The sequence below is a fragment of the Notamacropus eugenii genome, chromosome 4 (assembly GCF_028372415.1).
Source record: "Notamacropus eugenii isolate mMacEug1 chromosome 4, mMacEug1.pri_v2, whole genome shotgun sequence".
In the NCBI taxonomy this organism is placed as follows: domain Eukaryota; kingdom Metazoa; phylum Chordata; class Mammalia; order Diprotodontia; family Macropodidae; genus Notamacropus; species Notamacropus eugenii.
Genome location: NC_092875.1, coordinates 444399460 through 444426252, shown reverse-complemented (window position 1 = coordinate 444426252; position 26793 = coordinate 444399460). Strand labels below are relative to the sequence as shown.

General features: G+C 34.1%; 1 protein-coding gene across 7 annotated transcripts in view; it reads right to left on the bottom strand.

Annotated features, from left to right (window-relative positions):
* Positions 1 to 26793, bottom strand: part of MCTP1 (multiple C2 and transmembrane domain containing 1) — a 725942-nt gene that overhangs the window by 293016 nt on the left and 406133 nt on the right. For all 7 annotated transcript variants that reach the window (XM_072606122.1, XM_072606125.1, XM_072606124.1 and 4 more), the window contains exons 5-6: positions 22191 to 22302; positions 10770 to 10808 (exon numbers count right to left, since the gene is read on the bottom strand). In XM_072606122.1, coding sequence (XP_072462223.1) covers positions 10770 to 10808; positions 22191 to 22302 — 151 coding nt within the window. The remainder of the gene's footprint in view (positions 1 to 10769; positions 10809 to 22190; positions 22303 to 26793) is intronic.

Here is a 26793-nt window from a genome sequence, read left to right as displayed (position 1 = left end):
GAAACCATTATCAAACTTCGTCTATTTATGGTAGAAATCTAATACATTCAGTGGCATTTTACAAATTGTCAATTAAAACAACGTTCATACAATTTATATTATCTGGAGTCTTAGTTGTGGCTCATCCCTATAGCTTTTCCTGTTATCTTGGATTTCAGGTTACAAATGAGGTGCCAAAATAATTTTTATTTAGAATTTTAAACTTCTTTAAAATCTGAATACATTTGAGCTTTTTCCTCTCTGATCACAAAAGACCAAAGATAAGTAATTCTGTGTCACTAGTTAAGGATGCAATGAACAAGCTGGATTTCTTTTTTTTTTTTTTTTTGACATTTTTCAAATCACCTATTTACTCCCAGAATACAAGGTCTCGTAAGAGAGCAGTTGATAATTGTTAAATAATGACAATTTTTTTCTTCATTATGTCTGAGTGAATATGTGAGACACTTAAAAATGTGTTAATTTGTTCCTCCACCTTTCCTTAAATTAAAGCACTTTGAGGTTTTACCGATGCATTTTTAATGTGTCATCCAGTGTGTCAGGTTTAACTATGCCCTGCAGACTTAGAACTGAAAGTGCACTTTGGTTAAAATTAACAATATCCTTGCCAAAAGCTTTATTAAAAATTGCTTCATTCAGTTAAAGACTAAAAAAGTGGTGTTATAGTTCATTAAATGATGCTAAGTGATTATAATAAAATCCTTATAATAGAGATATATTACTTTAAAAAAGATATAAGCCATCAGGTAACAGAATATAGCAATTAGATATATTCACACTGGTCTATGTTATAATCTGCAAAGAATGAATGTTCTTAAAGAAAAGAGTCAAAACGAAATGTTAGTATAGTACTAGGAACCACAAGGTGGACAAGTTAACCTTACTGAAGTGCAACATTTCATCTGATTGAATTCAGATTAGTTTGTTATCCCATTATCTCTTAAACAACATCCAACCTTTTGTAAAGCAAAGCCATTATCTCTGACACCTTAATATAGCCAATTATTTTATAAAATATTTTTCTACTTTCATTTTTCTCTCCACGTAATTTATTTGCACAATACCTATATTGTTCTCTTTTGGTCTTGTTAGCATTTTACATTAAATAATTGCACTTAATAATAAGAAAAAATACCTTTAAGAATAAAATATCTCAAAAAAATTAAAGTATTGTTATTTATCAACCCAAATTAATCCTTGTCTCATTATCATGACTCTGGCCAGCATAATGAATCCAGTGTTTCTCATTTTTGTGAAAATGGTAGTTTTTTTTTTGTCTTATAACAACTGAAAGTGAGTGAGATTCCAAGGCTTCACAACAGGAAATTTGATGTTAGAATGTGAGAATGAAGATTTTTATGCTCACCTTTAATCACTATTTTAAGGAGTTAAAAGGAAATGTCCTTCTCCAGAAATAGCCCAAATGCAATTCATAATGATCAATAAAATACCACAAATATTTTGAATCAGATATTTTTGCTTTTCAGAGACATTTAGGTTCATGCATATTTTTCTTCTTGCTTCCCCTTAAGGTTGGATGATGTTTGGTTTCAGTTAGATAACACATTTGCTTCAAATAACATATAAATCAATCTTGAACTGCAATTACTATTTCACTGTCCACAAGCTAGCTATTTATCCTTTTGATTTCAACAGTAAATACGACCTCACATTATGTGAGTGCCACAAGTAATAAAATTTCAATTGAGAGAACCTATTATTGTCAGTACAGCTGAAACAAAAATAAGGAAAGAAATCTCATCACTGAAAGTCAAGATGATGAAAATGACGAGCAGGTAGTTAAGTAATGGGAAATGCCATGAAATGATTCATACCATATAGAGGGGAGACAGGTACATTAAAAAAAATAACAACGCCTATTTAGCTTTTCCTTGTGAGGGTATATCACTTTTGAAAGGAATTGAGTAAAGGAAATGTGATTTTTATACCAGAGAAAACATATAACATCATTATATGACTATATTTAAATCTTTTCAGCAAAGTTGAAGGCTTGCAATAAGACGTTGCATTCACAGGAAACAGTTCAACAACTGGCTATATGCCAAATACTGGCAGAAAAATGGAAGAATCCTATCTTGTCTAAAACAAGATTCTAAAAAGAAGTAATTTGATGTGTACTTTTACTAGAAAGTCAACTCTGACTTTAGAACATGGCTAAAATAAACACATAGTACCAGAATTCAAAATACTATCCGTGAAATATAGATGAATATAGTATGTATATATAATGGGAGTAAGCATGCCATAAATAGCAGAGGCTATAATGATAATAACAATTAGCATTATATAGGGCAGGCTTCTTAAACTTTTTCCACTTGTAGTTCAGCAGTTTTGTAGTCTGGCAGCACTATGTGGCCCAAATGCACGCTAAATGCAAAGGATGCATGCTTTGTGTTCAGAATCAAGGCTGCAGTGAAGTTGCATGGTACAACACGAGAAAGCACTGCCAGAAACACCTTGGATTCATTATGCATTTGATTTTTAATTAATTTATTAATTTTAAAATTAATTTTCAATTAATTAATGAAACCTTTCACTGTTGTCAAATTTTTTGCAAACCCATATGGGGTTGCAACCCACAGTTTAAGAAGCGCTGAACAGAACTTTAAGGTGTTCAAGCAACGTTGTTCATTTTATCCTCACAACAGCCTAGGAGTAAGTGCTGTAATCATGCCCATTTTTACAGATGAGGAAACTGTGGCAGACAGAGCTTAAGTGAATTTCTTAAGTTCACACAGCTAGTTTTAGTACTGATTATGAGACATTGGAGATGCTGGCAGGGGACCATCCAGAATGATGTGCCCTCATCAGAGAAGTTGTGGGCTTTATGAGCAAAACAGAATCACAGTAGCACAAAGGAAATCTGAGATGCCCAAATTTAGAGACATCTCCATCCAAATGTTCCAACAAACTATTTGTGCCTGAGCTGTGGCAGAACCTTCCAAGCTCATATTGGACTAACCAGTCACGGTCAAACACACTGTACTGGACAAGTATGAAGGATGAATAAGTCTCTGAGTTCAGATTTGAACACAAGCCTTCTTGATGCCTTAAAAATATTAACAAATGAGGACAAATCACATCAGTTATTGAAAGATGGATTTTTTCACATCGATGGCTGCAAATGAAACTTCTTCAGTCTCTTTGTTAAGAACTCCTATATAGGATGAAAGGGAAACCACACACATTTGTTGCTTTGTTTTACCATATTCTTTCCCATATAAATAGATTGTCAGTGAAGAGAAGGTTAAGCAAGAAATCTCAATTGTGGGTTATGAGTTGAGGAAGACGAATTTGAATGAGACATTGCTTGCAAGAGGAAAGGTAGAAAGAGTCTTAGTAGTGTTGTGTCTGTCAAATTTGACATAGCACATTGGAACTTTATGGCACCAAATTCCTAGTTAATTCTAAGAGAAAATTCAGTCTTCTACTTGACAAAAATCAACCCTGGCCAGCTTCAGAGAATTAACTGGAGCCATTTCAAATCCACTGAAATTATGTGTCCCTCAAAAGTAAACAATTAACAGTGCAGGTCACAACTTATCCTCAGTCTTGTGATAAGCTTAAAAGAGTTTTTAAGACATCATGGCTCTAGGAAGTTTATTCAAATGACTTTGAAAGTCAGAAAAAGATAAGAAAATTAGCTCTTACATGGGCATGGTTTTATTTCTTCTGCTTTTCTTAAGGTAGCCTGGATAATTTTGGATGACTGAGTTTAGGTAACATATGCCATGGGTAGCTAGGTGGTGCAGTACAGAGAATAGGACCTGGAGTCAGGAAGACCTGAGTTCAAATTCAGTCTCAGATACCTAATAGCTGTGTGAATTTCCTCATCTATGAAATGAACTGGAGAAGGAAATGGCAAAGCACTCCAGTATCTTTGCCAAGAAAACCTCATACAGGGTCAAAAAGGATTGGACACACTGAAACAACTGAATGACAACAACATACACTTGGTCATTTGAAGGTAGAGGCCCTTCCTGCCTGCATTAAGATGGGTGTCATAAATTGCTATTACTGTATCTCTCGGTGTATATTTTCTGCTATTAGTATTTTTAGAATAAATGGTAAACTCTTCAGTACTGTTTTATAAGTTTACATGCAGTCTAAATAATAGGGAGGTGGGCACTGGAATTAATTTATACTAAGATGATGCTAAGAACATTTTTGTGGATTGGTGAGAAGGTTGTTTGGGTATGCTCTTAAGGATATTTGGAGGTAACATGGAAAAAGACATGCTGGGATCTCACGTGTATCATAAGTACTGAATGAACATCATTTAAAAGGAAAATTATTTAGTTACAAGTGACATATTCCTCTCCCAATACAATGTTTTATTTCTTTCCAGTAAATATAACATTCCTGTACACTGCAGCAGATGCTGATCCTAAAATAATATACTTCCACATCTCAGATCCTTCTCCCTGGAGTGAAATTATACTTCAAAGCTTACATTTTTACTAGAAAGACAACCTCAATGCTCACTTGCAACCACATTACAGTTAGCACATATTTTTCTTCACTTGGATCTTGACATTCGCCTAGTGACTTTATTTAATTTCCATTTCATCAAACTAACTTTCAAATAAACCATTGTTCAGGATATGGAAGCTAGTGTGTGTGTATCTCTCTCTCTTTCTCTCACGTACTTATACGCAGGCAGAGGCATTGGTATGTATGTGCATGTTAATCCCCATTTGAATATATGGTATATTTTATATTTTTATATATAAATGTATTATAAATTATATCATGTAAATTATAAATTTATTATATAAATTCTTATGAATTTATATAAATATTTATGTATAACATATTTATATAAATACGTTTATATATCACTTATATATTTATATGCACATATACACTTATTATATATATATATATATACACACACGTGTATATATACTCACATGCACATACATATTTTACCATTTGGGACTTACACCCACCACAACCATCCCTTAACTTCTTCACTGAATCACACTCATCATTTTAATATAAATCCTGCCTGAACCAGACATATCTGGTTTGGATAGGCAGAGACAGCAGCAAACATGAAATTAACCTTTAAGTAAATCAAGCCTTTGTTGCATGGGGTTCACCTTTAGTAGAAAAGATTTTATAGGAACATAGAGCTGGAAAGGGCCTCAGAAACCATTAATTCTACACACTTCCCCTCACTTTATAGGGGAGTAAACTGAATCCCAGGGAGGTAAGTTAATTGCCCAAGGTAGCAAAGTTAGATACTGCACTTGACCTTATTCTCTGAATCCAGAGTCAGTGTTCCTTTCCTTGTGCTATGATGATTCTCTATTTCTTGCTGATTAGGGGTGTGGTATGGTGTGGTATCATTGCTACTATTTAGAAACAGATTCTCTCAGTCATTTTCTTCAGCCCAAGATGGGCATGTTCTTTGGGCCTAAGCCAAGTATACACTATTTGGTCCAGAAGAGTAATATTTTAATTGATTTCAACAAACAGTGAATATCCACCATGTTCAGGGCACCATGCTTACCCTGGGGAATTCAAAGTCAAAAATGAAATGATCTCTGTCCTTTAGGAATTTTCTCTAAATTTCTATATTCTACTTGTGGAAATCAACATGTAAAAAAAGGAAGTCTATTAAAATATCTATTTGGGGAGGGGGGTGTAGCTGTGGTGCTATGGCTAAAAAGCTGATTTTAGAATCATGAAATCCTGAGTTCAAGTACTGCCTCTGATACATATTTGCTATAATACTGAGAGTTCTTTACAGCAATGAAATTACAGATTAATTCATCTATTAAATCTTTAGCAGTAATATTCAATAATGAGAACAAAGTAAAAATAGTTCATTCTTATTTTCAAATTGTTATGCAATATGTTAACCAAAGAAATCTAATGCAAAAGAAAAAAAAACTGCCTCAGAGATTTCTATCATGTCCTAAGCAGCTATGAGTTGTTCCAAAAATGTTAGTGCAGATTTAAGATCATAACACTGATTGTGGCAAAGATGAAGCAACATATACAGACACTCACGTGTATGTACACACATGCGCGTACACACACACACACACACACACACACACACACACACACACCCCACATCTATGATTCCATCTACAGAAAGAAATTCCAAGGGGCTGGAGGAATATCACCAACAACTAGGCCCTCCAAGAAAGGGCTCCTATGGGAAGTGTGTTTTTTAAAGAAACTAGGGATTCTCTGAAGCTATGGTGAGGAGAGAGAACATCAAAACATGAGAGATAGCCTGGATAAAGGCATGGAAGAGGGACACATTAGCTGGAATGTAGAATGGAATGTAGAGTGAGGCAGAGGAATTGAGAAAATAATAAGCTGAAGTCATCATAAAAGGCCTTTAAAAGGCAAAAAGAGGGTTGTGTGTTTTCTTCTAGAGATGGAGAAGGAACCAACAAGCTTCTTCAGCAAGGCAATGATAAGGGTCAATCAGATCTATGCCTTAAGAAAATCAATTTTGAAGCTGTTTGGAGAATGGGTAAAAGCGGGTGTTCTGCCCAAAGGAATATAAATTCTCATCTTTGATGCTAAATCCTTGAAAGATATCTTGGGGTATATGGGCTAGATTTCTTTTTTAAGGACCATGCCTTAAACCTAAATCACTCTGCCTCTCACTGTTGGACCAACAATAGGTCACAAGCCACACTGGGTCATTGTTTGGGATCGGATTGCTCAGAGTGAGTGTAAATAGTAGTTATTTCTGTTCTGACAAGAGGGTCTTACCCTTCCAGATTGATTTTGTTTGTTTGTTTTGGGGTTTTTTGGTGTCTCTTTTTTTTGACTAGGTAAAAGAAGTCACTCTTTGCCTCATTTCTTACCTAACCTTCATCACTGAATGGGCATTGCCTCAGTCAAACTGTGTAATGGTAATTTAAGTGAGAAGATCTTTCCCATTCATTAAAAGGCCCATGTGATTTTCCTGGGTCACATGAAAGCCTGAGTCACATGAGTCAAGTCTCATGGAATAGGAAGGGGTAGAGCAGGAAGAGGTGGAGCTACAGCAGAACTGAGAGGAAATTAGTCAGAGAGTAATCAGAGTTGGGAAAGGCATCTGGCTAGGATGAGTGAGAGAGCCTGTTTGTGATTTGTTTAAGGCAGCGTGTTTGTGGGAAGCCTAAGAGAGAAGACTTGGGGATGGTAGTTGTTACTTTGTTACTCCTGTGTTACTACTGTGGTAGTTATCCCTGCATTGTTACTGTGTATAGATTTATTTGTTACTATGATAGATTTGGCTTTCTGGTGTCTGAATAAATGTTTTGGCTCTGTCTTCCACATGGAGAGTCTGTTGTATTTTGTGATTTAGAATTGCACCAGGATATTCATGGCCACTGTAGGCACTGTGAATGTTGCATTGACACTGCAAACTGAGATCTGGGAAAGACTTTAATTTAAAAAGGCCAAGGTTTCCCATTGCATCCTGGGCCATCTCCAGTCATCCTGATGAATATCATGCCACTGGACCCAGATAGCTCAGGAGGAGAAAGAGAGAGTGGCAACTTTGCCCAGTCCTGCCTCACTTAAATCCAGTTCACTTGCTTGTGATGGCATCACCTTCCTGATGTCATGGAACAAAGGACAAAGAACAAATGATCAAAAAGAAGGAAAGACTGGAAGCAGAGAGACCATTTAGGAGGCTACTATAACACTCCAGGTAAGACGTGACAAGGCCTGAAACAGGGATTTGAAGAATAATTTAAAAATAAGATTGTTTCTAAACATTTGGATAGTCCTTATTTGGAAAATATCCAAATTATGCTGACCCCACTTATTTTAAAAATCTAAAATACATCTCCAAAAGTAATTTTCTTTTCTTGTGTCTGATGACAATGTTTATTAAATCGGTTCCCATGAGACTTTCACTAATTTTGAAATCTCTCCTAATGCTCCTGTACTCATCTTCTATTTCCTATTCAGACCAATTACCAATAACTACATGCAATAGAGAGCCTTCAATCTAGCTTGCTACAAAATCTGTGCTAGAGGCATGCCTCTTCCAGTCTGAGTCTCTGTTAAACCACAAGGACACTCTCTCTGTATGGCACCTGATAGCCTTTCAGGAAAATTATGAATATCTGTTCTGTCTGATTAGATAGCAATGTAATTATGTAAATATTGTTAAAAGTTTCCTTGCCAGCGTATTGAAAGACCTATTGTTTCTACTTTCTATGGAGAAGAAGCTTTTCTGAAAGAGATACTCCAGAATACATGCTTTTAGCCTGTATATGTGTGAGTGAGTGTGTGTATGTGTCTGTATATGTGTGCAATGAACCCCATCAGCAGCCTGGTAAAGCTTACATAGTCCACATCAGAATAATATGTTTAAACGCATAAAGGAAACCAATTATATTGAAATACCGTTATCAAAATAAATATTTTTAAATGAGGTCATGGAACCCAAGAACCATTCATTAAGAAAAATCAGGCCACCCTCCCTTTGGCATTTTAAGCCCTTTTACGATCAAGTTTCAACCTATCTTTCCAAAGGAATTTCACATTCCTCTGCCTCACACATTTTATATTTCAACTAAACATGACCTATTTCCCACTTCCGTTCCTTTATCCAGGCTTTCTCTCACATTTATAATGTTCTCCTTCCTTACCACAGCTTCAGAGAATCCCTAGCTTGTTCAGTTTTAGAGGTGAGATTACTCTCACCTAAATACCTGAGACATGATAGAATTGTCAAGACGTTCTTGTTGCATTAGTTTGCATTTCTTTGAACATATTAATTTATGTTTCATTTTGGAAATAAAAATGAACTATTTTTTTCCTCTCACCACTCAATTTTCCCATTAAATATAGTAAAGAAAAAAGGCATTTTGGACCAAGAATTCAAAAATTTGGAGTACTATATACAAGAATCTAAATATATATTTAATTGCACATACCAGATCCTATACCTTTAGTGGCAAAGTAGAGAAAAATACCTGACAGAATATACAAATATGTTATCCATATGAAAAATATCTTGAACAATTTACATGTAAGGTAGATGTTAACTATTTTTGATGAAAACAAGCACATATTTTCTTATATACTCTAATTTGATTTATAAAAAATGGTAAAATAATTGTACACAATATACTAATAAAAAAGTGTCATTTCTCTGTTATTTTGGGGGTGGGGGGAAATGTACCAAAAGAAAGTACTCATAATGAAAATTTCATTGTTGCAAGCAGAGTGAAATATCCTGCTATATAATGCCACATCTGGATTGTTTGGAAAAAGCAGAGTTCTACATATGAGAATGCCATATTTTTACTAAGGTCTGTTATAATGCAGGGTATCCCCAAAGTCTTAATGTTGTGTTTTAAGCTGCTTAAAATGGCAACGAGACTTTTGGGATACCCTATGCTATCTACAGAGAAGAAAAACGCCTGCTCATATGTAGTTTTAAAAAACGAGTGGCTACAAAATGAAAACAGTTTCACTATATAATATTAAAGTTTAACTATAGAGAGGAACCTGATATTTATAAGAACTTTTCATCTCCCTGAAGAGTCATTCAGTTTTACCTATATGAACTAAAAAACTGACACCACAAATCAGAGTTAATAAAATCTAATCAGAAACATGTAGAAAGTATAAATTCTTAAGTATAATCAAATACCAGCACTGGTATTCCTTTCCAAATATTCGTCATGAAATGTGCAGAAGTTACATGCATCTATTAAAAAAGACAAATCTGATTTTAAAGTTACCTATAATCCTTTTGTACAACAAATTACTTTAGGATTTGTCTTACAAAGAAAAGATACTTAGGGAAAGACTTATATGCATGTCATGAACCTTAAAAGAACAATAAACCTTACACATATTTTCTTTTTTCATCATTTAAAAAAAGTTACATACTGAAACAAAAAACATAAAAAGAAGAAAATGTGATTGAATTAGAAAGGAAAAAAAAAGCCAGCCATGTACCAGGGTCTAAAAAAAGTTGCCATGATCTTTTAAAATGAGTATTGGCTTTTTAGAATAAATACGAGCAAACAATATTGTTAAAAAACCAAAATCCCTTTGCTTTGTGTTTCATGATCAATTTCCATTATAGTTGAGGTTCTTCAGGATATTCATCCACATAGAACAAAAGAACCTGCCAGTCAAATAGTGTCACTACCACTGGAATATTAATTACTTAGGTAAGCCTTCAAATAAGAAGTCAAGAGTAAAATAGCTATGGTTTTTTTTTTCTGAAGAGAGAAGAGGAAGTGCCTGGAACATTTTACTCACTGTAAGAGAATGTGCTCATATACTACAAAGATGGGAGGGCTGCAAGGCCCAGTTTGGAGCACTCCACTCTTATTTTCCAAAGTAGAAATGCAATAAAATTGAACAAAGGAAAAAAATCCTTTCCTTATTGGCACTGTCCAATGGGACCATCACTTGGTTTCTAATCAGTTGCAGTGACAAGGAGATTTTCTAGACCCTGTTGTGTGACAGAAACCAAATGCTCAGGATGATGTGGAGAAGTTAGTGAAGGCAAAGCAGATCCCCCTCCGAGATATTGGTGGGGTTCACTCACTAGAGTGGTTTCTCTTTTAAAATGCTTCATATGGTTGGATTAAAATGTATGAGAGGTGGGGAAAAGGTTGGGATTTTTGGTGATTATTATACTGATAGTGATGAAATTCTACGGTAGAGTTTGCAGGGTTATGAGAAAGATTTAGTAACAGAGCTGACAGTTCTTTTCAGAAAGAAATGCTGAAAGACCACATGCTAAGAATTACCTTACTTGATCTTTTCCAACTCTTCCTCATTAGCATGGTCTGTAAATGAAATAAAGCAATTTAATTACCTTTCCACTCAGATACACAATAGGGCAGCCAACTGTCTTAAAGGACCCTCCACCTTTTTTCTAAGCTCTCTAACAATACTTGCCAACAACAACAACTATACGAGACAAAAAGGAAAATGACAACAGAATACAACTAGAAGCATCTTTCACACTCAAGCAGTCTACCTGATAAGAGCTTGGGTTGGCTATTCTTTTATTGAAAGAATTCCAGACTATTGGAAATAAGACAGCAGGTCTCATTTCTCTGAAATAATTTTGACTAAAAATTAATTTTTAAAATTTTTTTCTACTAATGGAGGTAACATGAATATTCACATGCGACAGTGTCTCTATAAAAGTGGGTTTAGCATAGATTTCTTCAGGTCTTTGAAACTGCAGGCTTCCCCTCCACTGCTTCACCCTCAAACCCAACCCAACTGTAGTTAACCTTTACCTACATGCCAGTAAAAATTTATTCAAATGATAGACCATGGGCAGGTTTCTAGGGATATCTATTAATTTTAACTATATTATGGTTTTTGTTACACCTACTACTCCTGCTGCTGCTACTACTACTACCTCTACCACTACTACTACTACTACTACTACTACTACTACTACTACTACTACTACTACTACTACTACTACTACCACCCAACTGCTTCATCAAAACTTTTGTTTCAAAACAGTGCTTGAAGCTTGAGGGGAAGAGATTTCTAATCAAAAAGTCTGTCATCAAGATGGCTCTGGCTTTGTACAATTCTTATGTATATCTCAAAATTATCTTTCTGTTAACCAGTTGTAAATGACAAAGGCCAAAGACAAGGATTTTGCTCTTCTAATGAATTTCAGAAAAGCATTAGTGGTAAACGGAAGGGTTTAATCTTTAAGCAATGAACCTTCCATATCCTATCTTATTTTTAATGTCCTCTTTAATGTCTTTTAATGTGCATAGACAAGTTACACAAAGGAAGTAAATATTGGAAGAAAAATAATATAGTACTATTGGACATGTTTACCATATCCAGGTGACAGGTAAGAATCAAGGAAATAGAACCTAGATGGAGAACCATTTGGTATATCGAACACAATAAAGAGCTGGTCTATTTCGATGCAAATAAACAAGGGTTTAATTACAAAAGTACCAAACGGACTTTTGCTCTTAGGTGGGCCAATGCAAAAGTTTCAATAAATTAATAATCTTAAACGTTTAGTGAAATTGGTTAGATGTTTTGTATCCCTAGGCAGTAATTAGGCATATTATTAATGCCATTATTATCATACCAAAACTCAGAAAAAATATGTTTACTAAAGGTATATAAAATGTTGCAAAATATTTTGAAATGGACTTGAACAACTTACACACACACACACACACACACACACACACACACAATTCCCTCCAAAATGTACATACACATAAAATGTATGCATATATGTGCATGTATGTGTCTATATACATGCGTATATTTTATATATGCTTCATTACATGATACATTATACATATGATTTTTATATATTATATGTATGTATGTGGTCTTAAAATCAGAAAGACTCATAGTGGAATTCCATCTCAGATACTTACTACTTATATAATTCTGGGTAAGTCACTCACAAATCTCTTGCCCTCAGTTTTCTCATCTGTAAAATGGAGATGACAATATCTACACTTCTTGCCATCTGCCTTCTCTGTCCCCTTTTCCCCACCTAGAATGGTACTCCCTAGAGACACTGAAGAAATTAATTCAACTTTGGCACTCATTCCTAGGAAATGAGTTGTCTTGATTGGTCAATGAGTATAAATTCAGCTAACACTAGCTGAACATTCCAGATCGTTCTTCATATCCATCTACTTCAGACATTCTGTTGTTCCATTGCTGCCCTAATCTTTTTCATTCACCTTCTCACAGGATGATTGTGATAACAAATTAGATAATATGTAAAGTACATTGCAAAACTTAAGGCATAAAAATATCAGCTGCTATTACATATACATGCTATATTATAGATCCTTATTTATTGGTTCCTTTCCTACTGTATTCAAATATGCCTTGACCTCCCCTATCCTTAAAAGACTAGAACCTACCATTGCTTCAAACTCTCATTCCAAATCTATCCTCTTTTTCTCAACCAAATTCCTAGAAAAAGCTATCTATACTCCTTGTATCTATACTTCTTCTCTTTGAAATATGGCTTCTGACTCAAATGGAACTACCACCTCCAAAGTTATCAATGAACCAAATGGACAATGTGCCAAATTTCTAAATCTGATGGTCTTTTCTCAGCCCCCATATTTCTCAACTTCTGCTGCATCTGACCCCACTGACTACCCCTTCCTCCTGAAATGAATACTATTATCTTTTTTCTATGAGTTTTGATGACTCTCGATTTTTCTTCTACTCTCTGATAACTCCTTCACAGTCTTGTTTGTTACTTTGGCCTGCACAATATCTTTCAATCAAACTCTTGTCTCTCCTTGTACAACCATCATCTTTGTTCAGGCTGTCAGCACTCATCTCCTGAATTTCTGCAAAGGCTTTCCCAATTAGTGTCTCCGCCTCAAGTTTCTCCTCACTTCAGTTCATATCCACACAGCTGCCAAAGTGATTTTCTTTAAGTGCACAGTTGACTGTATCACCTTGAAAACGAAATCAGCTATTTTTGATTACTTTTATTCATTTTTAGTTTGATTTATAAGATTAAGCTTCCCTCTTTAGGAAAAGTTAGCCCCAAATCAGCCAGAACAGCATAGTCTCTCAAGTCTAGGTTATCTATAGATTTAGTAATAGAGAAGACTTTACATTTAGTAGCAGATAATAAAATAATCATAAGATTCTAAGGTTTTTCAAAAGGCTAAATTTCCTTTTCTAACAGGAAGGGGGTCTGACCAGAGGCCAAATTCTCCTGTCTGGCAGCTGGAGAAGTGTTAGCTAGAGGTTAAGTTACTTGTTCTAATGTTAGTGGATGAACTTCTCTTTTTTTTCTTAAGCTAAAGTCTAAGTTGACTAATGAAAAAGTATTCTAAGAAAGATGGGGAGGGGGGTGTGACTGCTAACCACTGACCACAAGTTCCTCTTTCCCAGTACACTTTCTGGTTACAAAAGGTATCACCTGCAGGAAAGGGCTCCTGACGTATGATTTAAAAAGTCTGGGAGAAACTATTGTCCAACAGATTTATGTTAAAGTTTCTGTAATTTATCACATTCATCTTTTTTATTATAAATACCATCTCTGTGAATCACTCCTGGCCTCTGACCTCTGCTGAGTCAGGTGATCTGGTTTGACATGTAAAAGCTAGCTTTGTAGATTAAATCACAGATGGCTCACTAACTTTGTCCTCAGTTTCCTTTTTATTTCAGATAATCAATTTTAACAATGAACCCAATTCAATAAACTCCAGTAACTCCCTCTTGTTACTAGGCTGAAACAAGCTTCTCTGGTGTTTAAATACCTTTACAAGTTGACCCCAACCTATATTCTCAGTTTCTATGGTTTCAACAAACTGGCCTTCTCGCTCTTCCTTACATACTACATTCTATCTCTTTTTTTTCTGACTTTTGTACTGTCCATCCTCAATGCCTGGAATGCAATCCTTCCTTACTTCTGCCTCACAGAATTTCTCAAGATACAGTGAAAAAGCCAGCTTCTTTATGAAGCCTTTTATGATTCCTTTAGATTATTGGTACTCTTTTTTCCCTAATTACCTTATATTGGTTCTGTATATAGTCTGTATCTATCTAGATATAAACTTATTTTTTCCAACAATCCAATGCTACTTGAGAGTAGAGACTGCTTCATTTTTTTTGTCTGTATATTTTTGGTTTCTAGTACAGTCCCTGGCATATAATAGGTATTTAATAAATGCTTACCAACTGACTGATAGACATGTACAATGTACATACATATATTACACATTTTCCATGTATTATCAGTTGTGAAGAAAGCTATTTTCATAATTTATCATTATCAAAATGTGTCACAGAATGATATTAGCTCACTTCCAAAGGCAGAGAGTTCCAATTTCTGCAGGAATAGTCCTCAGTAAAGGAGAATTAAGACGTAGCTTGTGTTTCCACATGAGTTTGGGTAAATTGTGTATCTGTCCTTTTTGTCTGTCCATGAGCAGTGTTCAGGGGTGGCAAGAAAGGCAGATCCTTTAGGTGCTCTCAAAGCTAAATGAGACCTACATCTTAAGAGTGTCCCCACCATTTTTACACAATGAACTTTACTTCAGCTGTAAAAATACGTGAATGCACCTTGGCATGTACTGTTAGCATCAAAAGCTGCTGTAATATAAATTGAAATTCCTCACACTAATGATCAGTAGCTCAAATTTCTTCAAAAAAATAAAAGGAAATAAACAGTATAAAATATGGTCTGTGATAGATGAGCTGTGAGGAATGATTACATTTGTAAAAGATTTCACAACCCAAATCCATTCTTCACTTTCAATCTTTATTTGCCTTTAGGCAATTACGTAACTATCACAGATTATGTTAAACATCACAGAGCTACTACTGAAGAAAGAATACATATTTTACAAAGTATTTACATATCAAATTTTTGAGTGGGATATTTTTTGAAATGCTGAATACAGGAACATTGGGAGCAGCACGTTGAAAATAAACCATATCAAAATTTACTTAATGAGTATGCCAAGGATCAATTCATATATTTCCAGGATTCTGCATCTTTTAAAGTCAGCTAACCACTTTTGTATTTCTAGGGTATCTAAGAAGGCATGCAACACAAATGAACTCACTTTAACTTCATAAAGACTCCAATGATGAAATCTGTGCATTGGAATCTGTTAGAAAAAGAGTCAGAAAGAACTCATGCATGCACAATAAGACAAAACCATAAAAGAATAGGACATATTTTTATATAGAACACAGACTATACTTCTAAAAAAAGCTTCATGCAATGAGAAGAGAAACAAGATACATGCCATGCAACTTGTTAGCATGCTCTAGACAAATTTTAACTCATAGACACAGCAGAGAAAAGGAAAAAACAATCAAGATAATTTTATTTATCTACTCCTTTTTCTTTTAAAGACTCAACTGTTTTAAACTCAATGTTTTAAACCCAAAATCTATGTAACATTTTTGTTTTTATTGACACTAAATTTCATGTTGTTTATTGAAAATTGTATTTTGAAATCTTTAAAAATGTATTTAATATGCTGTTAGACTTTTGAAATCCTTCATTTTTAATGATTTCTCCAAATGTCAGTTCACACAAGGAGAAAACATCCAAACAGCATTTTTCACATAAATACATGATGAGTTCAACTAACTGTATCACTGAAACTCGTAAGAATTTTAGACATTTTATTGCTTTATTACCATCTTTTCTCCTAGTTTTTCTTCTTTTCATCCACAATTTTCCTTAATTGAAGTGCTGAATAAAATATTTAATTACTGGTTAAAAGTCCTTCATATTTATCATTTATCTTCTCTATTTTTAATATCTCTATATATCAAATATCTATGATATCATTGTGCAAACCATTGTGCAATTCCTTTATAATTTAGAGGACAGAGCTCTGTGAGGCTCAGATAGATTAAGTGACTTACTCGTGCTGAAATGCCTCGTGTTGGATCCCAGGAAAGTAAAAAAACACCATGCACAATGTCATGGTGTCTCTCCCTCTATTTTAATACATGTAAAATAAGAAAGATTTAAACATAGGTAAAGAAGTAAATGTACACACATGTGTGCATATGTATGCACGTATGTATATATTATATATGTGTGTATGTGTGAGTCAGTATTCACGCTCAACATTTCTAGAAAGACTCCCATGAAAATAACTGTAGCATGAGTGTCAGAAATTGAGAAGACAGAGAAATTCTATCAATAACTTGACAAAAGCTTCATAATAAATCAAAATACACTTTAGTTTCTGAAGACTTCAGGAGATGGCATGATGGAATGATGCTTTAAAAAAAGCTGGAATATATATATATATATACATAAGTATATGTATATATATATATATATATACATACACATCAGGAGTAAGGTATGAGAGTATTTAAAGGATTATAGGATATATGGAAACTTTTATGCCTACATATTATAAGTACCCTCTTCAAGAGAATAGGTGGGGATGTACTAGACACTAAAAACATAACAAAAGAGAAAATGATATTTTACGCAGAGAAAGAATAACTGACTACTGATATGGCATTTCTACATCAGCCATCTGTTCAGACCACTAATATATTAGAGTAAAAAGCAAAATTAATACCAAACTAGAAAAAGAATTGCACTAGGAAGAAAATGCTGCTATTGAGGCAATTTCCACTAAACTTATTTAAATTAGTGGTTGACACTGAAAAATGAAAGGAATATAAGAACAGATTTTATTTAACACAAACCATTGCCATTTACACAATGGAATACCTAGAAACTGCCTCAACCAAGAAATACTCATTCTTTTTGAAATGGAGATACATGGTAGCTGGAGTAACCTCCATTTAGAATAGAAGCATATAACTGAGAGACCATTAATAATCATTATTAATCCACATGCCTAAAATCAAGATTGACTAATTGCAAATTTCCCATTTGTACATAATTTCATGACAGAGATCTATACATCAAGAAAATGAGAAGAAAAAATTGTCAGGCTTATTAAAACTGTGTTATATAGCAGACCATATCTTTACAATGACAAAACTATTGAAAAATTTAAAGACAAGATCCTAATGTGTGTATTGTTTATTGAGTGCATTAAAAAAATTGATTCAGCAGAGCAAAATGTCAGCCTAAAGACCCTCATTCATATCAAAATCATAAAAGATTCTTTGAAAGATATAATAGAGTTAACTTTCGTTAATGACCCTCTGGCTATTAATGTCAAATTAGGCAAAAGACAGGAAATCATGTGCTTATCAAAGGTTTCCACTATTTTCATGGAAGATACACAGCCAGAGTACCAATTTAGAGATAGATTCTCTATTTGCATATAACAAATGTGGTGAATTCATCAAGCCCCGGAATCTTGCAGAACCTCTTAATGAGAAGACCCATAGATGAAGAATGCTTACTACCCATATCATGATATACAGTTGGATGGTCAACCCATAAAATCTGCCCACCAATACAATTGTTTTCCTTGGAGACAATGAAAAGGTCCATGGTGTGCATCAGCAAGTTGGCAAACAGATTACTAAAAAGAATTTTATATGAGAAACTTGATAAAGAAAATCCCTGAGGGAGCTGTATAACCAGAAAGGGAGGTAGACTATGAGCATGAATGAAGAGTGATGCCTGCAGCATGTATGCTCCACTTGTATCTATAAGATGTAAGAAATCTAAAGGAAGGCTCCCAGCACAATGACTGCCCTAGTGTGGTAGCTTCTTCTAGTGTTTCCCTATCAGCCTGGTGCTTTGTTTAAGGCAAAGATCAATAAGCATTTCCACCCTTTTCTTCCATCTTCTATTCTCCAATTCCCAAAACTTCTGCTTTTGTTTATAGTCTTTACTTTATGAACTAGTCCAGGTTAGATATCATAAGGAATTGAAATAAAATGGTCAGAATGATCACCATTCAGAAACAAAAGTTGGAACCACTAGCAAACATCCCTTCTAGAAGGCAGCACTTGGACTTTCCAGCTCACTGTACTCTCCATCTACTGCTCTGCTTGGTCTGAACTTCAAGGAGCAAGATGGCCTGGTATGCTCCTGTCCCAAAAACTTTTCACTATCTTTTATGTTCCCTCAGTAGATTATAGGCTCCATGAGAGCTGGCTGTCTTTTTTTCTTATTTGCATCCGTTATCACTTAGCACAGTGCCTGCCAAATTTGTTTAGGCCCTAAACAAACGTTAATTGAATTGAATTATTGAATTGAAAAAATTCTCCATGCATCTTGGCTGTCAGGCAAGCCTCTTCCTTTTCTTGTGATTATCAGGATTATCTATCTCTTTCTCTATCTATTTATCTATCTATCCATCTATCTATCATCTATCTATCTCTTAACTCTTACCACATATCTTTTTTGACAGAATATGCTACAAGGGAATATCTATCTCTCTATTGAAGCAGGGTGGGAACCAAAGTGAAATTTAAAGTAAGACAATATTTCAGAAAAGCTAGTAACTAGCAATTCTACTCTCTTAGGGTCTTGGAGGAGATAGTCAGGAAGTGAATAGGAAAAGGGAAGATCCTTCCAGGAATCTTCTCCAACCTAAGGCAAATGTATTCACGGCACATGAGAATGAGCAAAGAAGATGAAAGGAAAAGGAAGAAGAGAAAAGGGAAACATCAAAAGAGAAGAGAGTTCAGAGTTCATAAATCTAGGGCAGGAAGAGATGATTTTGCAAATGAGGTAACTGAGACCTAGAAATGTTAAGTGACTTGCCCAAGGTCACCATGGTGCCAAGGGGCAAGCTGGGACTCAGAAGAAACAGTCCATGAGAATCAGTATATTTTCTGAAACCTCAATTTCTCTTCTCTAGTCAGTTCCACTCAGCAGCCTACCAAGTTACTTCCAGATGATCAGTTCCCAGACACTATATTATTATTATTGTATTAAAGTTTTGTTGTTTTTATTTTAAATAAGGGCAGATGTTGCAATTTTAGGGATTGTGTGAAAATGACTTGAGCTAAAACAGTGTTGAGAATCACTGTCCCATGGCTTGGTGCTTCATTAACCAGCAACTAGCTACTACTACCCCATTTAGAACGATTAATTATTTTCACCTTCAAGGCCCAGGCTTGGAAACATTATAACAATGACTGATTTTGTAACTTTAAATACAAATCTTCCCTTTTTAAAATAGGTGCTAGAAGATCAAATTTTCACACTGAATATAATTAATTGGATATCTTGAAAAATATTCTTATGCTCATTCCAATATAAAGGTAGATATGAAATACAGGAAACCAGACAATATTCATAAGCAAAAGATAATTTTAATTAGAGATAGTAATGTTGAACACAAAGAAAACTTATGCTCTTGATAATTCAAGGGCAAGTTGTAGAAATGATAAAACCCCTTATTTTTAAAATCTCTAAAAACTAAGTTCATTAATATAAAATAAACCTTGATAACATTAACTTATATTTACTGAATGCCCCAAATGCAATTAGGGGAAGAAAAAATTTACCAATATGAAATACTCCAAATTCCTAAAATTTTGAAAGTAAACTTCTTGAGTTTATTATCTAATAGTTAATAGTGCTAACTTTCTATTCAGCTGGAAACCATAAATATCAATTTTTATATCATGTCTTTTTTTTCAATTTTCTTTTCTACAAGAATAATGCTTCAGTGAAGGGGATAAATGTTTTAATAAATATTCCTTCACAAAAATACAATGGAAATTGATTAGATATGCAACATAAATGGACTCTCTGAGTTCATTTATTTGAGATTATTTATTTGAGATCACCTCAAAGTTAGATGTTTCATATGCTAATTTTTCTTTCTTTTAGGAGAAGCTGTTTGAACCTATATGGCTTTGTGAGGAGTCTACTTCAACATAAACGAGTAGGGGAATATTCATTATGATCACTGTATGAGCAAAATTAACTTGTACTGGAAAGAGGTCCAGCTTCAATAAAAATAGCATGAATATAACTGTAATGTTTTGGGGTAACAAAAATTATACGGCTTATTAAAATTCCTGTGCTGTCTATACACTGTGACTTAAATCACACACATGTTAATCCAAAAGGATCCAAGAATCTACCCATTCTTGGATAGATCATGATGATCATGGTAATGCCCATACTGTTCTGGGCCTGTGCCAAGGGAAATGAGTTTTATTTGAAGGATTTACTCTAATGACTCTTCCTCCTTACCTCTACTTCTTAGCTTCCTGGCTGCCTTCAAGTCTTAACTCAAGACCTAACATTCCCTTTTAGTCTCCTCCTCCTCACCTCTACTTCCATTGCTTCCCTCTGAAATAACCCTCCCCACTTATGATCATAGTTGTTTACATATTGTCTCCATCAGAACGTGAACTGAACTCCTTCAGGGTAGGAACTACTTTTTGCTTTTCTTTGTATCCCCAGAACTCACCATAGTGAGAATAAATTCTTGCTGATAAACTGAATATTAAAATGTGAGTTTATATTAATGATTTTCAGTCCTAATTATTCATAAAGTATTCCATCTATCTCTGTACACATTCAGAAAGATACTCCCTTTAACTCTTACCACATATCTTTTTTTGACAGAATATGCTAAAAGGGGAGAAATCACTTGGCCAAAGAGTTAAATGTGGATATTAGGAATATATTTAGCAAATGCAAAAGAATAGATTTAATTAATAATTATTAATTTTTTATTAAAGGAGATTAAAAGAAAGATAAGCTGAAACAATAATTCTCACAAATTCATATCTTGAGTTAAACATTTCACTTGCCTTCCAGAAAAAAAAAAGATTTCCTAAACTAATTAGACATTAATGACATATGCTGAAGATATATTTTCAGCAAGCATTTCTTTAAAAAACACACAGAGATATATACAAACATGAACACACACACACACACACACACACACACACACACACACACACTTCTGAAGGATCCAAAACTAAAGCTACTTTAAAAATGAGCTCTAGTTCTGAAAAACAGAATTACAGCAACATTTCTTTATGTATCTCCCACTAAATTCCGCCAAAGTTCTTTCATTCTGGTGGATAATATCTGGTAAATCAAGTCGGAGAAAACAACGGGAGACACCTACTGATTGGGTCAAAATTGAATTTTAGCACAATGCTTGGCACACTCTAGGTGCTTAATTAATGACACTATTTCTCCTACTGCCCAAATAGTCTGCTTCTTTCTATCCCTTGTCAATTTCACACTGCAGCAACATGACGTCCAGATGGCAAGTGCTGAAAAATGGATAACATCCAGTGACTGAAACATACTTTACTATTCAGCAAACAAAAACCAGAAAGCAGAAACTCTGTTATAAATTCACCTTTTTGTGTGTGTGTGGTGATACAATTGGTCAACAGTCCAATACAAATTCCAGTGTTTGGACACTCCAGAAGGAAATTCTAAAAATTTAATTGATTAATGAATATACTCTTGAAACTGTTACTAATTATTAGCTCACCTGGAATTTAATAGTTATAAAACAGACCTGAAATTATAATGCATACAAATCTTTGACTTGTTTACAACAAGAGGTTCTGATCTGGTGGGATGAAATGGGGAAAAAAAGAGTTGAAAAGGTACAATAAATACAACAATGCCCACAGCATTCACAGAAACAGTGAACAAAACTGAATTTTATATGTAGACTCTCTTAATTATCAACCCCTAGTCCAAAGAATGCACACAATGCACTTCAAACAAGAAAGATCAAGGAGTATCTACTGGCTAGACCTGGTAAACTTACCACATCCCTCTGTTCTCCTTCTTTTGGAGTAAGAATTACAGACAGCAAAATGGTTCCCAGATCATGATCAGGATAATGTGGGTCTTTCAGAGTTAGAGTCACATCTGTTGGTCTAGGAGATAATAATAACAACTGATATTTACATGCTTTAGAGTCTGTGAAGCACTTTACATATATTGTTTCATTGAACCTCACAATAATCATGTGAAGAAGAGAGTAGAGATCTAATTTTCTTCATTTTACAGATGGAGAAACTGAGTCTCAAAAAAGATTAGTGACTTGCCCGTGGTCACAGAGCCACTAAGTATCATTAGTTAGGACTTGAGCCTGGGACTCCATGATCCCAAATCCAGCATGTTGGTGCTTATATGAAACTCTCTAAGCCAAAAACCTGCAGATCATAAAACTTATTTGATGGAATACATGAAATTTTAAGGGATATTTTCTATTCAACTTTAATAATTCAAATTTGTGCTAAGGGCACTGCAATAGGAAGCACTTAATCAGTGCATGCTGAAGTGAATCTGTGATTTAGTCACCACAATTATTTCCTCAATCTATATAGATTGTAACTCTTCCAAACCACAGTTGGTAATCTGGGAATTGTTGTGAACAAAACAATTAATGACCCTGGAGCCCCCCCTGCTGATGAGCCTGTCCAAACTTAGCTAAACTGATCTTCAAATGGCAGGTCCATTTGTTCATCACCTGGCCTATACGCAAAGTCTTCCCAGTATGGTTTGACCTAAAGACCATAGGGTCACCTCTAAGCTAAGAGGCATCAGAGTCGGGCGTCTCCTGAAGTCTTGGATATTCTTTATGAGAATGAGACCACATCAAGAGGGTTTTCTTACCTTGTCAGCAACCAAATAAGGGTTTCAATGACTGTAGCCCTTCTCCTTTTTGTTTTAATAAAGTAAAATACATTTATTTTATGGAGAAATATTTTGGAAGTGAATGTGCTGGTTGCTGAATAGGCTGGCAGAAATATTTTATTTTCTCTTTCTTTCCATAATTCATGTGCCTTAGCAAGAGGAAATATAGGAAACTAAAATATAAGGACATATATAATATATAATAGAATAAGAATATATAAAATATAAGAAAGTATGTCAGGGAGTTTGAACTAGATGACTCATAAAGTTCTTTCTATTATCATGGCTTTATTTACCCCTTCCCTAAATTTACAGTTTAATTCAATCAACTAGCATTTGACATTTACTATGCTAAGTACTGCTGATACAAGGGCAAAAAACAGTCCCTGCTGTCAAGATGCTCAATATTTAACGAACAAAATCAAGCAGAAAAATGACACAAACCTTACAGTGTTTTCTGCTTTTTTTTTGTAAAATGGAAATTGAGCCCCTCCCCAGATTAATATTGAACATTAGCTATCACTTTTATGACCTATGTCTCTCTGATATTTTTCAAGATTTCTGTTATAACCATAGCCTACAGAATACTATAGTTGAAAAATCGGTACACTAGGTACAAGAGGAGCCAAAATCCAGTCCTCATACCTTTGCCTATCAAGTGAGTGAACTTGGCTAAATCATTCAACCTGTCTGAGGTTCCGATGACTAAATATGGAACTTTTTAGGAGAAAAAAACCACTCCTTCATTCCACAGAAAGATAGCTGGCATTCACCAATGCTATAAATATTTGGTACTGATATCAAAAAGGGACACATGAGGGGAGTAGCCGATGCCTTGTGGGGGGTTGTGAAAGATAAAAAAAAAAAGTCAAATTAATACACATCATCAAGGGAAAGGGGGTATTTCTTCCCAAGGAAAAGCTGTGTGATATGAAAGTTGATATGAAAGTTGACCTTTGGAACTCAGAATCAATCTTTAGAGGTTATAAAGAAATTGAAAGGCTTGTGAGATCTGGTGATGTTTCCACCATAGCTCCTGACTAAAGGTAAGTCCCTTAGAAGTGAAAACAAAGAGAAAGTGAATAACTGATTAAGAAAGTGGTGTTTGTGAACGAAATTTCGCTTTCTGAACCATGATATAAGAAAAAAAAATGATGAATTCACAACCATAGGTAGAATAGTTGAGTACAGGTGAGAAATAATGTATTTGCCTAGAGCCTGACTTAGGTTAAGAAAGTTTAAGCTGAAAAAGAATGGAGATGTAAAAAAATTGCTCAGAACCAGATAGCTGAAGACCAATATTAAAGGGGTTCTGTGATTCATGGGAGATAGGGAAGAGGAACACAAAGGATGCTAAAGGGCTCAAATAATATATGCATCAATTTATAGGGTATGGGTAATAAACAAATGAGCTAGAGATATTAATATGATGAATGAATTAACTAATGAAAAAGCATTTATAAAGTACTTATGTGTAAAGCATTATGTTAAGCAATGGGGATATAAACCGAAATACATCTAGGATATGAAAGGAAGATAGAATGTCCTTGTTCTTAGAGAACTCATATTCTAACATATGGAGGCAGTACACATAATGATATTCAGCCACAGGGATATTCAGCAGGGGTCTGTAGGCTGTGGTATCAAGGAAGATGGTGATGTTATTCCATAGGGTCACTTCCCTTGATAAAACCAAATCTGCTTCTGATAATCTTTTGACAGTGCCAAAGACTTTGGTGACTAGAATGTTCTTTTCTGGGCTTTTGGTAGCTATGACTACTAACGAAAAGTAACCTCCCACGTATATATCACTGAAGTTTGGTGAAATAAAATTCATGACTAGAATATGCCAATGGAAAAACAAAGTCTTATTCAAAAGGAAAAGATTACATAGGAAAAGTGGTTCATATATCTTGGGTTCTAAATCCTTATATGAGAAATTTGATAAAAAATTTATTTTTACTATTTCACTGTTTCTTACCCTAGAAACATTACCTTTGTGCACAAGTCTTTCAGATGCATGTAATCCAAGTCATACAGTACATATTTTATAATTGCCTCTATCCCTTATTTGAGTATATGATCTACTTATTTTCTAATTTTTAAAATAATCTTTAATTTTCAGGTTATTTATACATTTGGAATTTATTATAAAAATATGATGCAAGATTTTGTTCTAAGCCTAATGGCTGCCATACTGATTTTCAGTTTTCTCAGTAGTTCTTATCAGATAAGGATCTATTTCCTAAATAGTTTAATGAATAGATAATTTTGAAAAGAGAAAACAAAATGATAATAATCACTTGAAAAAATGCTCAACCTTAATATTAATCAAACAGCTACAAATTAAAATAATTTTCATGTGGTAAGGTAGTAACCTTAAATCTGCTAAACACACAAACATAAATGAAATAACAAACGTAACCTTATAAGATCATGGAGAAACAGGCACACTCTTCCATTGCTAGCAGAATTGCTAAGTTGTAGAATATTTTTGGACAGCAATCGGTCAGTACGTAGTAAAAGTGATGCAAATAACTATATTCCAGAGTCTAAGAGTTCTACTGTTGAAAAGTATTATCAAAAATCAGTAGCAAAAGAACTATCTACAATTTTTTTTTAGCAGCAAGACATGTAATTGCAAAAAAGGGGTAAAAAATCTTAAGTGTCTAACACTAGGGGAATGGTGAGTTACAAGATGGTGCAGAAAGGTAATGTAATACTAAGTAAATAATAATACTAAGCAAAAAATTGTCTATTCATTAAAAAAATAAAAGCAAAAATACTATTTTTATGTATGTATCAGTGAGGTTTGATGAAATAAAATTTACAACTAGAATATACTAATGGAAAAGCAGAATAGCACCACATACCGTATGATTAATATAAACAAGTATGAGGCATAAAAAGAAATTTGAAGAAAAGAATACTCATAAGAATGACTACACAAGATTAAAGTAAATGACAAATGAATGAACAAATAATTTTGATGAAGACAGAGGAAAAATGGAAAAAACTTTACAATACTAAAATTAATTAACATAGTTATCAAGCTTAGCTGGTTGCATTAATGCTCAAGTTAAACTTATAGCAAAATATTTTTTAAAGCAATAAGTAATTTTGGGAGGTAGTAACCATAGTGACTTCTCATTACATGATGGTCAAGGAAAGAACTACTAGGCACAGTCAGACATGTTCCCTAGACTTTAATAGAGAACTTCTTTTAGAGTTCAGATATGATAGAGGCCAGATCCCATGGCTTGATATTCAAAAAGAGAATTTGTGTGAAGTGGGGTGAGAGACTCTCTAGAATGAAATTTTGGTGACAGCAGTAATTCATATGTGTGTGAGAATGGAAAAGAAAGATATACAAAAAAGGAACTGAAATGGCTACGTGAAATGCTCATTAAAGAATTCAGATTTTAAGGGGACATGTATAAGAAGAGGTAGAAGTGAATAAATGAATGAAGGGATGAATGTAAAAAGCATTTACATGACAAAAACTGGGATAAGCACTGCAGGGAGACTCACTGATCTCAAGGAGATCATGCTTTAATTGGAGTAAACAACATTTTATATATATATATATATATATATATATATATATATATATATATATATATATATATATATATATATATATATATATAAGTAAATAAATGTTAACTGAATGAGAAACATTAGATGACATATAGAAAATGCTTTGTAAAACTCCAAGCATGTAGAAA